Source organism: Otolemur garnettii, unplaced genomic scaffold, assembly GCF_000181295.1.
Source record: "Otolemur garnettii isolate 467f Iridium unplaced genomic scaffold, OtoGar3 scaffold00091, whole genome shotgun sequence".
Classification (NCBI taxonomy): Eukaryota; Metazoa; Chordata; class Mammalia; order Primates; family Galagidae; genus Otolemur; species Otolemur garnettii.
This window is the reverse complement of record NW_003852486.1, coordinates 7,350,532-7,363,940: the sequence shown is the minus strand read 5'-3', so window position 1 is coordinate 7,363,940 and position 13,409 is coordinate 7,350,532. Positions and strand designations below refer to the sequence as shown.

The 13,409-nt window shown below is 46.7% G+C and overlaps 1 protein-coding gene across 2 annotated transcripts; it reads right to left on the bottom strand.

The window, feature by feature from the left end:
• Positions 1 to 316: 316 nt before the first annotated feature.
• PEG3 (paternally expressed 3) lies at positions 317 to 11,317 on the bottom strand. 2 transcript variants are annotated; one of them, XM_012808670.1, is made up of 9 exons: positions 10,924 to 11,317; positions 10,275 to 10,364; positions 9,557 to 9,652; positions 8,523 to 8,626; positions 5,636 to 5,738; positions 4,799 to 4,891; positions 3,668 to 4,624; positions 2,131 to 3,556; positions 317 to 1,980 (listed from the first exon to the last, which is right to left on the bottom strand). In XM_012808670.1, exons 1-9 carry the CDS (start codon positions 11,315 to 11,317, stop codon positions 474 to 476), a joined length of 4,770 nt encoding a protein of 1,589 aa, XP_012664124.1. In that variant the 3' UTR covers positions 317 to 473. The 2 variants fall into 2 exon arrangements, with proteins under 2 accessions (XP_012664124.1, XP_012664125.1); XM_012808671.1 differs by having other exon boundaries at positions 10,278 to 10,364.
• Positions 11,318 to 13,409: the final 2,092 nt, after the last annotated feature.

Sequence of the window (13,409 nt, the reverse complement as noted above, 5' to 3'; positions counted from 1 at the left end):
AAGAAAAATCAAAAGAGTACCAAGTAAGGTACCTCAGCACAGTAAACTGTCACTGATATCACATTAAATCCAAATATATGTGATCACTGTTTTGCTATGATTTGCTATTATATATACATGTCAGGAAATAGCACATATAGTGTATAGGAGTGTCATTTACAACTGATTGGGGTAATCTTTGTAGACTTGAATACTTTGCGGGTTTTTCCCTTACTCTGGTTATTTGGATGAAAGGTCAGGTGTTTGCTGTGGCTGTCCCCCATGCAGACAGTGATGTCTGATGGGGAGACTAATACTGAAAAGGTATCTACATCCAGTCTCTTCTCAGTCTGAGCTGTTGGATTTTAAGTCGGATGTGTACATGTTAAGGTTAAGTTTGCTACTGGCACTATCAAAGGTTGGTCTGTATTTTCTGTAGTTTGGTTAAGAGTCAAGTCCGAGGGGAAGGCTTTCTAACCTGTACTCCCCTGCTCTCAGCCAGTATGAGTATTCTGGTGTCTGGCAAGGGACAGGAGGTCACTGAAGAGCTGCCCGCAGACATCACATTTGAAGTACTTCTCATCAGCCTGGTCGGCACCACCAGTGCTGGTGCTGGCACGTTCGATGTAGCCTGAGCACTCACCAAAGGCATTGGCAGGCTCAAAGATGATCATGCTGGCATGGGTTTTCAGGTGCTCACCGAAGGCGGCACTGGAACTAAATGTTTCTGGGCATTCATGGCAGTCATAGTATGGTTCTTCCACCTCAATCTCTTCTTCTTCATCTTCTTCTTCTGGGTCTTCAATCCCTGCGCCATCAGGTTCATCGGCATCTCCCTCTGGTTCTTCAGCTTTTCCCTCTGGCTCTTCAGCTCTTTCTTCTGGGTCTTCAATCCCTGCGCCATCCGGTTCATCAGCATCTCCAATTGGTTGTTCAGCCTCTGCATTTGGTTGCTCGGCCTCTCCACTTGGCTCTGCAGCCTCTCCATCTGGCCCTTCGGCCTCTCCATCAGGCTCAGCAGCCTCCACCTCTGGCTCGGCAGCTTCCATCTCTGGCTCAGCAGCCTCCACCTCTGGTTCAGCAGCCTCTGCATTTGACCCCTGAATGCGCAAAACTTGTGGAACAAGGACATTGGCTTCAACCTCCTGAGCTGCTGCTACTTCTTCTTCATCTTCTTCTTCTTCAAGATGAAGCTCCTTATGCTTAGTGAGGACTGTGGTATGAATAAAGGACTTGCCACAATCCTTGCACTCATAGAATGGTATAGCTCCTTTGAGGGGCTCAATAAGAAATGAGGTATGAGTATAGGAAGGCCCATACTCATAGGGTTCATTCTTATGAACACTTATATGATCTGCAAGTTCTGCAGCCTCAACGAAGGATTCTCCACAGACTGCACATTCAAAGAGTCTCTCTTCAGTTTGGCTTCTCTGATACTCAGTGAGGGCTAAGCCTGGAATGATAGCTTCCTCAACCATCTGGCTCTGCTCCAGTAACTCATCTTCCCTGTGAAGTCTCATATGCTCATTAAGGGCGGAGCTGTGAATGAAGCCTTGTCCACATAGAAGGCATCGGATGGCTGACCCAGCAAGTGCAGGATTCCTTTCTGCAGCACGATTCCTCCGTGGCTTCGTGGGCAAAAGGGCAATAAAACCATCATCACACGCCTTCATGGAATACAACTGGTCTTGTTCATGAATTCTCTGATGCTCAAAAAGGAATGAGCTATGAATAAAAGATTCCCCACACTTTGGGCATTCATACAGCTGCTCACCAGTGTATTCTCTCTGATAGTCGCTGATAGAATGGGTGTGAATTACAGAATGCGTGTACTCACGGCTATCAACGAGGCACTTCCTGCTGTGGACTTTCTGGTGGTCTGTGAGGTCTGTGAGATCCACAAAGCCCAGCCCACAGTCCTGACATTCATAGATTGTGTCATCCGGGTCTTCCTTCTGAGATTCATCCATGTCTGAACCCTGAATGACAGAGTCTTCAACCATCTCCTCATCCTGGGTCTCCTTGTCCTGGGTCTCCTCACCATGATTCATCTCACCATGGGCCTCCTCACCATGGGTCTCCTTGCCATGAGTCATCTCATCATGGGTCTCCTCACCATGAGTCATCTCACCAGGGGTCTCCTCTTCATGAGTCTCCTTGCCATTAGTCGTCTCACCATGCATCTCTTCACCATGAGTCATCTCACCATGGGTGTCCTCGCCCTGGGACTTCTCTTGAGTATAGTTTTTCTGATGTGTGTTGTGGTCTTCGCTGGTGGCAAACCATTGCCTGAACTCGTTATATCTGATACGTGCCTGTTCTTTTATATATTGCTCTTGGGCATAACTTGTCTGAGGGTCAGTAGGAGCCAAGCTGTGAATGACAGAATGCTCATAGTTTCTGCTTCCAGAGGGCTTCTCTCTATCATGAATCTTCTGGTGTTCAATGAGGTCATAGCTATATGCAAAGGACTCTCCACACTCCTGACATTCATAGACCTTCTCTCTGTGGTGAACTGTGTATCGTTCACCAAAAGGTAGAGGGTGAATTACAGAGGTTTCCTTGCCCCTACGCTCAATGTACTTCTTTTTAGCACGAGCCTTCTGGTATTCACGGACATTTGAGCTGGGAACAGAGAATTCACCATCCTTCTTCAATTCACCAGATCCCTCTCCAGTGAGACTTTTCTGAGGTTTGGCATGAGATACACTCTGGATAACAGAGTCCTCATGGCTGTTATTCTTACCCCCTTCATAAGGCTTCTCTCTGGCAGGAATCTTCTGTTGCTTATTAAGGTCTGAAATATAAGTGGAGGATTCTCCCTTCTCATTACATTCAACCAGTTCATTTCCATTGTGAATTTTCAGAGGTTTGGAAGCTGCCAAGCTATGAACAACGGACTTCTTGTATTCCATTCCTTCACAGGTATTTCCTCCAGCACAGACTTTCTGATAGTTAATAACATCAGAGCTCTGAATGGTAGATTCTGCAATCACTTTGAGTTTAAAGGGCCCTGCTGCGCTGTGACTATTCTGAGCTTCAGCAGAGGCTAAGCTATGAATAACAGATCTCTCCTGTGGTCTCCCCTCATAGACATTTTCTTTGATGAGAAAATTCTGGTTTTTATTAGGGTTAGAGCTGATGGTGAATGCCCTCTCCTCCTCCTCATTTTCAGGTGGTCTTGTTATAGTATGACTCTTCTGAGATTCAGTGAAGGGTACACTGTGAATGACAGATTTCTCGTATCCTCTGCCTTCAAAGAGGTTCTTTCGAGGATGAGTTTTCTGATGCTCATTGATGTCTGAGCTTTGCATAAAAGCATCCCTGCCATCATCAAAGTTGTAGAGCTTCTCCTTAGGGTAAGTTTTCTGACGCCTTTTTAGGGACTGACCAGGAATAAAGGTTTCCTCACACACTTTACCCTTATTTTCAAATGGGTTTCCTCTAGCATGGATTTTCTGATGTTCTTTCAGGGATGAGCTGTGAAGGAAGGTCTCCCCACACACCTTACATTCATAGACTTTCTCTTTACCATACATTTTCTGAAATTCGCTGAAGGTTGAGCTAGGCATAAAGGCTTGCTCACACTCGCGCTCACGTTCACGTTCACGCTGGCGCTCCCGTTCCCGCTGGCGCTCCCGTTCCCGCTGGCGCTCCCGTTCCCGCTGGCGCTCCCGCTCCCGCTGGCGCTCCCGCTCCCGCTGGCGCTCCCGTTCACGCTGGCGCTCATTATCTTTGTCATCACCAAAGTGGATTTTCTGGTGCTCAATCAGGGCAGAACTATGAAGGAAGGTTTCCTTACACACCCTGCACCGATAGAATTTATCTTTGCCATATATCTTCTGAAGCTCAGTGAAGGTTGGGCTAGGCATGAAGGTCTCCTCATACTCCTCATCCTTACATTCCATGAGATATTCTCTAGCATGAATTTTCCGGTGTTCAGCCAAGGCGGCGCTCTTATTAAAGGTTTCCCCGCACTCCTTACACTCAAAATGTTTCCCTCCAGTCTGACTTTTCTGAACCTCACTGACAGCCACACTGCGGATAAAGGACTCGCCATACTCATAGAGGTTCTCCCGCGTATGCATGATCTGGTGCTCAACAAACTCTGAGATGACACTGAATGACCTCCCACACTCATCACACACATATGGCATATCCCCAAAATTAACAACTGGCTGCGAGTCGGTGAAAGAGGGGGCGCTCAGGCTGCTCAGACTGCTCATGCTCATGGCTTTTCTCATTTCACTACTACATTCAAAGGGCTTCTTTCTGGCACAGCCTCTCTGATCATGGGTTGAATTATTCCCATCTGTGTCAAAATGATAGCGCCTCTTTCTTTCAAGAACTCTCTTTCTGGAAGCAAGATCTGAGTTAAACCTAGAGCCTCCCCTGAACGCATTCCTTTCACAAGCCCTCTCCTGGATCACTGAATCCCTCTTGTTTAACGAAACATCCTTCCAGTTATCATCTGATGTTCTGGGGAACCTCTGCGGCTGATCGCTTGCCTCCCTTGTTCTTCCTGATTTGGAGCTGCGTGACACATCAGTGACGAATTTGTCCATTATCACCCCATGGGAAGATTCATCTTCACAAATTCCCCGCCGGTGGGCTGACTTTTTGGCATCAGGCATAGTTTTCAGACCTGGAAAGAAACCCCAATATAAATACTCCCTAGTCCTTGTACTTGTATAAAATGACAGTGGGACTTGGAGGAGAGCACCTTTCTCTCATATGTAGGAATGGAAAGTGTAGAAGTTTTCGCAATAGGCATCTCATTGATTGTGTGGCTTCTCTGTAGGGTCTGCCTGCTGCTTACCTCGACTGGTGCTTGGGTAGGCACTTCTCTTGGACCTTGAGGAGTGGCCCTGTGTCATGTGGGAGTGGCCATCATCTTCAGCAAGCTGCACCCCTGGTCATAAGAACAATACGACGGCTCAAATTTGAGTTGAGGACCAAGACTCATCATCATACACTGATCTCCGTCTTTCTCTGTGTCACTAAACATGAAGTGGCTCATATCCGATTCTTTGGATGTCTTTCACTTGCTGTCTCATTTCCCTACCATCCATTCCTTAACACATTCTAATCTGCATTTTAATTAATTCTTCTCACTCCACCCAGAAATTTGTAAAAATACCCTGTGTGCCTGAATTCAGTGCATCCTTTTTTAGTCTTCACTTTCTCGTAAACAACTCTTAAGTCTTGATATCCTCTTTTTCACTGGCCTCCGTGGTCTTCCTCTTACCTCTTGACTGTTCTCTCTCCACCTGCTCTCCAAACACTGGAGCTCCTCGATGCCCCATGGCCTCACAGACCTACCCAGCCCACTGCCTAGCACCACTTGGGCTAGATGCCTTCCAGGAAGAGTCTGCACGAGAACTGCGGGTCCCACTCTAATGTACGTTGAAGCTTTCCAGCACCAGCGCTCTAGCAAACATGTTGCCCCCTCCACCCTTGTACAATATATTCTTCACAAAAAGCAGAAGGATTTCTTAAAAACACAAATCTCACCATTTACTCCCCTGTTTGAAATCTTTCAAAGGTGTCTTATTACCCTTCAAGTCCAAATATATTAACATGGACTCTTAGCGATTGCAGCTTGAAAAGAGCAAGGTGACAAAATGTGCCAGCGACTGGACAGGGAGCTGCTTACCTAGCGAGAGCAGCTTCCTGTAGTTCTCCATGTTGTCTTGGATTGTGTTGTGAGGCTTCCTGTCCTCAGCAGGGTCTGTGACATTTTGGTACGATTCAGCATCCTAAAATAGCAAATACACATCTTTCAATGGAGTCTGTCCCCATGGACATCCAAAGAGAGAAGAATAATGTTGGCGACATGGGTGCTACATATATGAAGTTATATAGGAAGTGCTCACGGAACTTGGGGTTCTGAGTGATCCAAGCCAAGTGTTACTAGGGGCCTACGTCGTACCTACCTTGGTGCTACACTCTGAGGCAGATCCGAAAGACGCATGACACATATTCCTTGCCCTCATGCAGCTTATAATTTGGTTGGAGAGAAAAGACTCATGAAACAATTAGAGAACAATAAACAATAAATTGGGGTATAGATAATAAGTGCTAAAGTTTTATAAAGGGATAGTTCAGGGTGGGCCTGAACAGTGAGCAAAGGTTTTACAGAGGGCTTTAGGTAGGGGCTTAAATGGTGGGTGAGATTATGATACAACAGAAAGGGATTGGTGGGAAAGCTCCAATGGGCTAAGTTCAAGCATGGGTAGTGTACTTGGGGAACAGAAAGGAGATATACTCAGCAGACACCTGCTCAGGACTTAAAGCTCCCTTCCTGTTCCTCCACTGCATAGCAGGGCTACACTGCCATCACTTACAGTTTGTAGAATTTCCAAATAACCCAGGAGCAACTGGTAGCACTGAGGGCCTTTATTTTATAATTGCCTTTGCTATTTTAGGGGACATTTACCTAAGAAGGAATTTGAGAATCCCCTAAATTACTCAGACAAATCTTTCTATTCAGTATCTTAAAGCATCTTTGCTTTTGGCCAGCTGGCTACACTAAAACATCACTAGGTTTGGTGAGTCATGGTCCTGGAGGCCCAGAGAGAGATTGGACAGGGAGATGGTGCTGGGGGAAGCCCAGGGGCTTTGGAGCTGGAGAGAACCCTGGGTCAAAGGAGAGTCACATCATTTGTGAACTGTGAAACCTCGGGGAACAGAAATCTCCCTGAGCCTCAGGGTCTTCATCTCTAAAATGGGAGAAGAGCATCCACCTGCCTTGTAAGGGTGAAGATTTTTTACAATGTGATGTGTTTTATAAAGAAAATATAGAAGTTTTGGTATTAAGTTCAATGGAGTTCTACTGGTAGGAAGAGGCATGAGTGTTATAACAACATGAAAAATGTGAGAAAAGAGGGATTGCAGACCAAGGTGCATCACCTACTGAGAAAGAGGAAGAGACACAATCATCAGGGTCTGAATGAAAAGCCTATTTACCCAGCTGCCAGTGTCCAGACATCAAAAAGAAAACATAACAACAAAAATTAAACAGGGCAAGGAAACGAAGAAGAGCTTCAAAAATGTAACTCTTTCTCAAATAAAAAAAAAAAAAAAAGATGCTCACTGTGTGCTTGAAATTGACAAAGAGCATCTGCATGTACACAGCTGCCATGAAGTTCACCTGGAAAAGCCACTATGCTGAGAATAAGATGGCACAATTTAATTGCACAACATGACCTATTCACATGAACTACTAAGAAATTTGTACATGACGCTAAGGGATGAGAGGATTTTCTCTTTTGTAATTCAGAGTGTAATTTACACCAACTGATGCTGCTGTTTCTACTATACTGAGTCAATAGAAATCAATGGGCTCCAGATTCTGGACTATGCTGCCACTCTGCATGTTGTCAAAGAAGGGCACTTAAAAAGCAAAACAAGGCCAAGTCCAGCTATCAGGACAGCAGTGACCAGGCCCACCCATGCCTCTTGCCTATCTACCCTCCTCCTTGGTGCCCCAGGGCCTGATCTGTGCTCCTCCTGATGCCCTGGGTCCCATCTCCTCAGCACCTTGCCCGGCCTTCTCATCCTCCACTTATGACATGTCAAGTGTTACTGCCTCAAAGACATTTTCCTTCAATGTAAATCAAGACCCTGTTAGAATTCCTTGTTATCCTATTTTTCCTTCACCACACTGAGAATGATTAGCAGTTATACATATTTATGTGAGTATTTATGTGTGCGAATGTCAAATGTTTCTTGGGGCAGAGCCCCACTTGTCTTGGTCATTGCTCTGCCCTCAAGGACATGGCCTCCTCTTTGACCCAGTCTCTGTGAAAGGGGCGGCTCAGCTCACCAGCTCCTCTTCCTCAAAGTCTAGTTGGTACTCAAACCCTCCTCACATCCCACCATGTCTATGTGACCCCTCTCCTCTAAGGGCTGTCTCCAATTCCAGGTCCTTTTCCCCTTCACAATCTCTGCCTGTGCACCCACTCCTGCCATAGCATTAACTCTGATGGTGTGCCCACCACATGCCAAGTAGGCACTTTATATGTGCATGTGAGTGACTCTCACTGGTTTCTCACAGCAGCCCTGGAGAAATTGCCATGCCCATTTTACAGATGAGGAAACTGAGGTTCAGCTTAGGTGAGTAAATGGCCCAAGGCCATGCAGCCAGCAGATGACAGAGCCAGGCTTCAAATCCAGCTCTCATCAGCTCCAAAGCCTCTGCTCTCCCTGGTCAGTTTTCTCCGTGGACCTGTGGCTTCCCTTGCTCCCTCCTGGGAACCAAAAACATCTCCAGAGTTGCTCTGTCCTAGCCCAAAGTGAACAGCTCATGTGACCAACGTACCAAGGGACACACACTAGGGGGGCAAGAGTGTCTCTGACTATATGGATGAATCAGAGACCTGGGCCTCTTGTCACCTGTAGTGGTGAGCCCAGGCTCCTCAGGGAGTGAAAGGGACTCTCAAAGGAAACTGGGGGTGGATGAACACACCATCTGGGGAAAGAAAGGCATCTTTGCCATGAAATGAAGATGGCCTTTCTGGAAAGAGGAAACCTAAGCATACCTGAGATCGGGACTCATAATCCATTGAGTCCCTGTCATCATCTCTTTCCATTTCAAAAGTTGTTTTTGCCATCACAGGAAGGGAAAGATCACGTTGAGGCAGCCCTGGAAAGAGAAGAGAAATGAGGAAGGAGTCAGGCCCAGCCTAAGCTAGCAGATCCCCGGTCTGTCCCAGCTAGCTCTGCACCCACCTAGGGGTGAGTGTGTGCACAAGTGTGACTCTCTGCACTCTGTGGCAGGCTCTGAAGAGCCCCATAAACATCCTATAAGCAGGGCGGGCCACGGACAGCACTTTATCACTCTGATCCCAACCCTAGGCAGCTCAGACCACACCCTGAGCTGTGTGCATCTAGACGTGGTACCCAGCAGCCCTGTCCTCTGGTTGCTGGGTCTCCTCAGCTGTGATATGACACAGAGATGGCATCAGTGGTGCCATACTATAGGGTCACTGCTCTGAATAGTACCTAAGGTGTCATGAGCCATCACTAGATGTCACTTTTTAAAAAATTTTTAATTATTTTCTCTTTTTCCACAGATGTTTTGAAGAGGAACAGATATGACTCTTGATAATCTTTTCTTGATCACAATTGTGTGGGTACCCCACTTCCCCTCTGTGGTGTCCTGCAATGGCAGGGACTCTGACAATAAGCCCTCCTCTCAGCAGCAAGAAAGTCCTGGCCTGTGCTGGGGATGATGTGTCCCAGGGAATCCTATGGAGGCTATGGAAGGTCTCCTGCTCAGTTAACACTGTTTTAATGTATCTGTTGGTCATTGTGCCTTAGGTTTACATTTTTCTGGCACTGCAGTCTTTTATGTAGAAACTGCTAGTTTTAAAAACATGCCAGCTTAAGAATGCACAGGGCAGATGGTGGGACGGTCTTGAGTGGTGCGTGGGGTAAAGATCTGAAGGCGCAGCTGCTAACTGGGAACAGAAGCCTTGGGCAGCTGGGGGCCAGGATCAGAACACACTGTCCCCTGCCACACACACATACCATGCACATAGCATAGGTTGTAGCGCAGCCAGTATACACTTACTGCTTCTAGGGCTCCTGCTGTATGACCAGCGATCTCGCGGCCCCATATCTCTTCTTCGGCCCCTCCTATCCAAGTTCTGGTCACGATCCTGGTCACCTGAGCAGATGAGACATCAGAGGTGTGAACAAGGGGCTCTGCTGTGCCCACCCCTTCCTTACTCTTCCTTCCAGGAGACAGATTCAAACCCTGCTTAGTCTGGCCCTATCCTTACCCAAACCTGCAACTTGGTTCCAGGGCATCATCCCATGGGGCTTGCTCTGAGGCAAGTTCCAAAGCTCAGTCAAGGCCAGCTCTCCCTCTGGACCCCTGCTGGTTTCCCAGAACCCAAGGCACTAAGTCCATGCTCAGACAGTGGCAGACCCCTGTATCTGCTCCTGCTGATCTCAGAGCACACATAATAGCTTAGAAGAGCTAAGCCCACACTTTCCTTGAATGTAATGCTCCTTGAAAAAGTTCACTGTATCCTTAATGCCCCCCAGGAGGCTTGGGGCACAGCCTGCTGCAAATTCCAAATAGCTGAGAAGACTTTCATGCTTAATAAAACCCTGTATTTTGTTCCATTTATTGCTATCTGTTTACATATAAAAGTATCTCATACGTCATCCATTAATTTGCTCCCATCAGTGAGTGATGCCAACCACTCCAGGGACAGCGTGTCATCTCCACAGAGACCTTGCCCCCCCCACAGGTGGTGCAACTGGGAGGGCTGGCTACTCACTGCTGAAAGAATGGCCTGCACGAGGTGGGGGTGTCTCTCCCCCATCTTGGCTCATGTCCTCGTCACTGGTCATGTCACTGTTGGTGTCGTCTGAGGGGATGAGACACCAACTTAATCCTTTGTCACATCTAGCCTGTATTGTCACACCAGTTTCCCTCCACCCCTCAAATACACAAGCAGCCAGAGTGACCTGATCTTGTCATTTCTCAGATCAAAACCCATCAGTGGCTTCTGACTACTCCTGCCACTTAAAGACTGGATGGAAAGCATGACTGCAACCACCCCTCCAGAAGTCTCCCTCCCTCAGACACGAGCAGCCAGCAGGCAACTTCCTGGGTCAGAAAAGGTTCTCTTCCTTCCATGGAAGTGGCTCCGCTCCTTCTCTGACTCAGAGTCATGGAATCACCACCATGGTTCTCAGCTACCAGGGGACACTTGGCCATGTGTGGAGATGGTTTGGTGGTCACATCCAGTGGAAGGGAGAAGGCCACAATGTGGCTCAACATCCACAGTGTACAAGATGGTGTTGTACCCCACCCCATGACCAAGGCGGCTCTAGCTCAATGTCTGTCCATAGTGCCAAGGCTGAGACCCCACAGGAGTGTCTGCTGCCCACGCCAACCTCCATCCCTCCTCTGGAGAGTCTCACCTTCTGGCCGGTACATCTCCTTGTAATTCTCCAGCAGAGTGACGAGTTTCTCGCAGTTCTCTGGCTTTTTTGCTCGCACCCAAGGCTTGAGCTTGTCAGGGATGATGGTCAGGAACTGCTCAAGGACCAAGAGTTCGATGATCTCCTCCTTGGTGCGAGTCTCCGGCTGCAACCAATTGAGGCAGAGGTTTCGGAGTTTGATCAGGGTCTTCTGAGGCCCAACAAATTCCACATAGATTAAGTTCCGAAACCTCTGATGAAAGAACTCAGAGTCAGTTGGGCCTTCTCCTATGATGACATCCGGCTCTTTAGTCAAGTCATTGTCTAGCTCATACAGATTTGGGGCCCAGGACTTCTTAGGTTTGGTGGCAGACAAGTGCTTTGGAGGCAGCATTTCTCTAAGTAAAATTTTCACTGGAGGAACCCAACATGAGTCAACGGGAAAGACGCAGCAGCCTGTGACAGTCAGTACTCAGGGACCTGTGGATCGTAAGGAGATATATATACACATGTCCCAGAAGGTGAGGACCAGGCAGCAGTGCAGGACAACCCCACTGGGACTTTGGCAATGCTGTGGGTATGGAGGCCCTGGTTAGTAGACACACACGCACACCACCATGGGAATCTGGCCTCAGCACAGCAGTTATGATGAGACCCTCCCACCCCTGCTTTGCACAGACCTGTGCCTGGAATTAGCGCTGCTACCAACTGTTATGTAATCCTGGGCAATATCTCTAATACGCTGGCGCCTGTCTCTGTACTATGTGAAATGAGGAGACTACCTATATCCCTTTATAAAATAAGAAGGCTTAAATAAGCTAATATCCTAAAAAAGGCTTACCTAACACAAGGTATATGAAAAATGCTCAAGGCCCCAGCCATCACTAAATCAGATGTCAATTTTTCTTAGCATAATGGAAAGGGAGAGCTAGGTAGGGATGGAGGCAAATTTTGCCATCTCTAGGCATTTCCTCCTTTAACACAGTCACAAGAACACAGACTACAACATGTAAATGATGATAAACCACTCAGAAATGTTACAAGTACTCAATTCTGATGGCAAGTGATTGCGTTTTCTCTTCACTGATAAATTTCTCTGTATTTGTGCTGCTGCATAATATAGCTGTTGGCCATACCTGGCTATTTCATTAAAACTCAACAAATTAAAAATTTAGATTCTCATTTGCATACTTCAAATGCTCTGTAGGCACAAGTGCCCAGTGGTTGCCCCGCTGGATAGTAAGGAGCACATCGTTCATCCTAGAGCCTCCACTGTGTACTTGAGTTCACAGGGAGGCTTAGGACCACACTCACAGCACACAGTTGGCCACTGGACCATTTCCTCTCTATCCTCCTTGAGGAGGACTAAGAAACAACAGAGAGGACAACACAGATAATACTATGCTTGGTAGAATAGTCCCAGCAAGGGAAGACTGCAGGTCAGAGACCAGGCGCCAGAGGACTGTGTGACACTTCAGACTCCAGGACGTGGTCACTCTCACCCAAGACAGGCCAAGGTCAGAATGCTGTCTCTGTGAATGAGGCAGGCAAGGGCAGAGGGCCCAGTCCTGCCCAGCTGCATCCAGGCTCAGACCACTCTGGGATCTGAAATGATGTTGGGCCCCATTCTTGGGCAATGGGACGCCCTCAGGCATGTAATCACCTGTGTGGGAATAGGGTCCTTCCTGGGACTTCAGACCAAGCAGCCCTCCACAGGAACAGTGTCAAAACGCAGGCACCTACAGATGTTTTAAAGAAAGAAATATGTGGACGAAGAAACATGGAAGAAATGTACAAGGAGTGTCAGAGAATTAACTCCCTACTGTTTAGTGTTAAGGTCTAGAAAGAGCACTCCCGTGCCATATAAACTATGCCAGAGATGAGGAACAGAAAACTTTCCAATTGTCTTTATGGAACCGGAACAATTCAAAAACTCAAGAAAGATAGTACTAACCCACCATGGACCAAACTTGCTTATGAAAGCAGAAATAAAAGTCAAGGTTGCTATTACTGAACACTGTTCCACAGAGTCTAGCTTCTTACAAGATAAGACAAACCAACCCAAGGTGCAAAGACAAAAAGATATAAATTATCACTCTCACGTAAAATTTGTATGTGTATGTTTCAATACTATGTGAATTTGTCTCTCTAATAGACACATATTTGAAGCATAAAGCACCACTTGGTGAGAACTATGTAGTAGAATGATAGGCTTAAAAAGTTTAATAGGAAATCAACAATTTTTAAAAGAAAATGTAAATAGCCAAACCTGACTAAGGAAGTAGAGAAAAATACGACCACCAAAGAAGAAATCTAAAAAGTTGAAATAATTTTAGGAGCAATTTCCCAAATAGGAGCTTTCCATGAACAAAGTATTTACCATGTTATAAAAAAAAATTTCCAGAACACAGAAAAGAGATGAAAGATTTCCTGCTCATTACTAATGTGACCACTTGAATGTCTGTATCTTACCACAAGGCGGATGC

What these genes read in the sequence shown, in the direction of transcription:
- PEG3 (XM_012808670.1), bottom strand. Translation starts at nt 11,317, where the DNA reads ATGCTGCCTCCAAAGCACTTGTCTGCCACCAAACCTAAGAAGTCCTGG. An exon ending in CAGCAGGAGCCCTAGAAGCA is followed by an intron (nt 8,627 to 9,556) that starts GTAAGTGTATAC and finishes TTCTCTTTCCAG; the next exon opens with GGCTGCCTCAACGTGATCTT. An exon ending in ATTATGAGTCCCGATCTCAG is followed by an intron (nt 5,739 to 8,522) that starts GTATGCTTAGGT and finishes TTGCTATTTTAG; the next exon opens with GATGCTGAATCGTACCAAAA.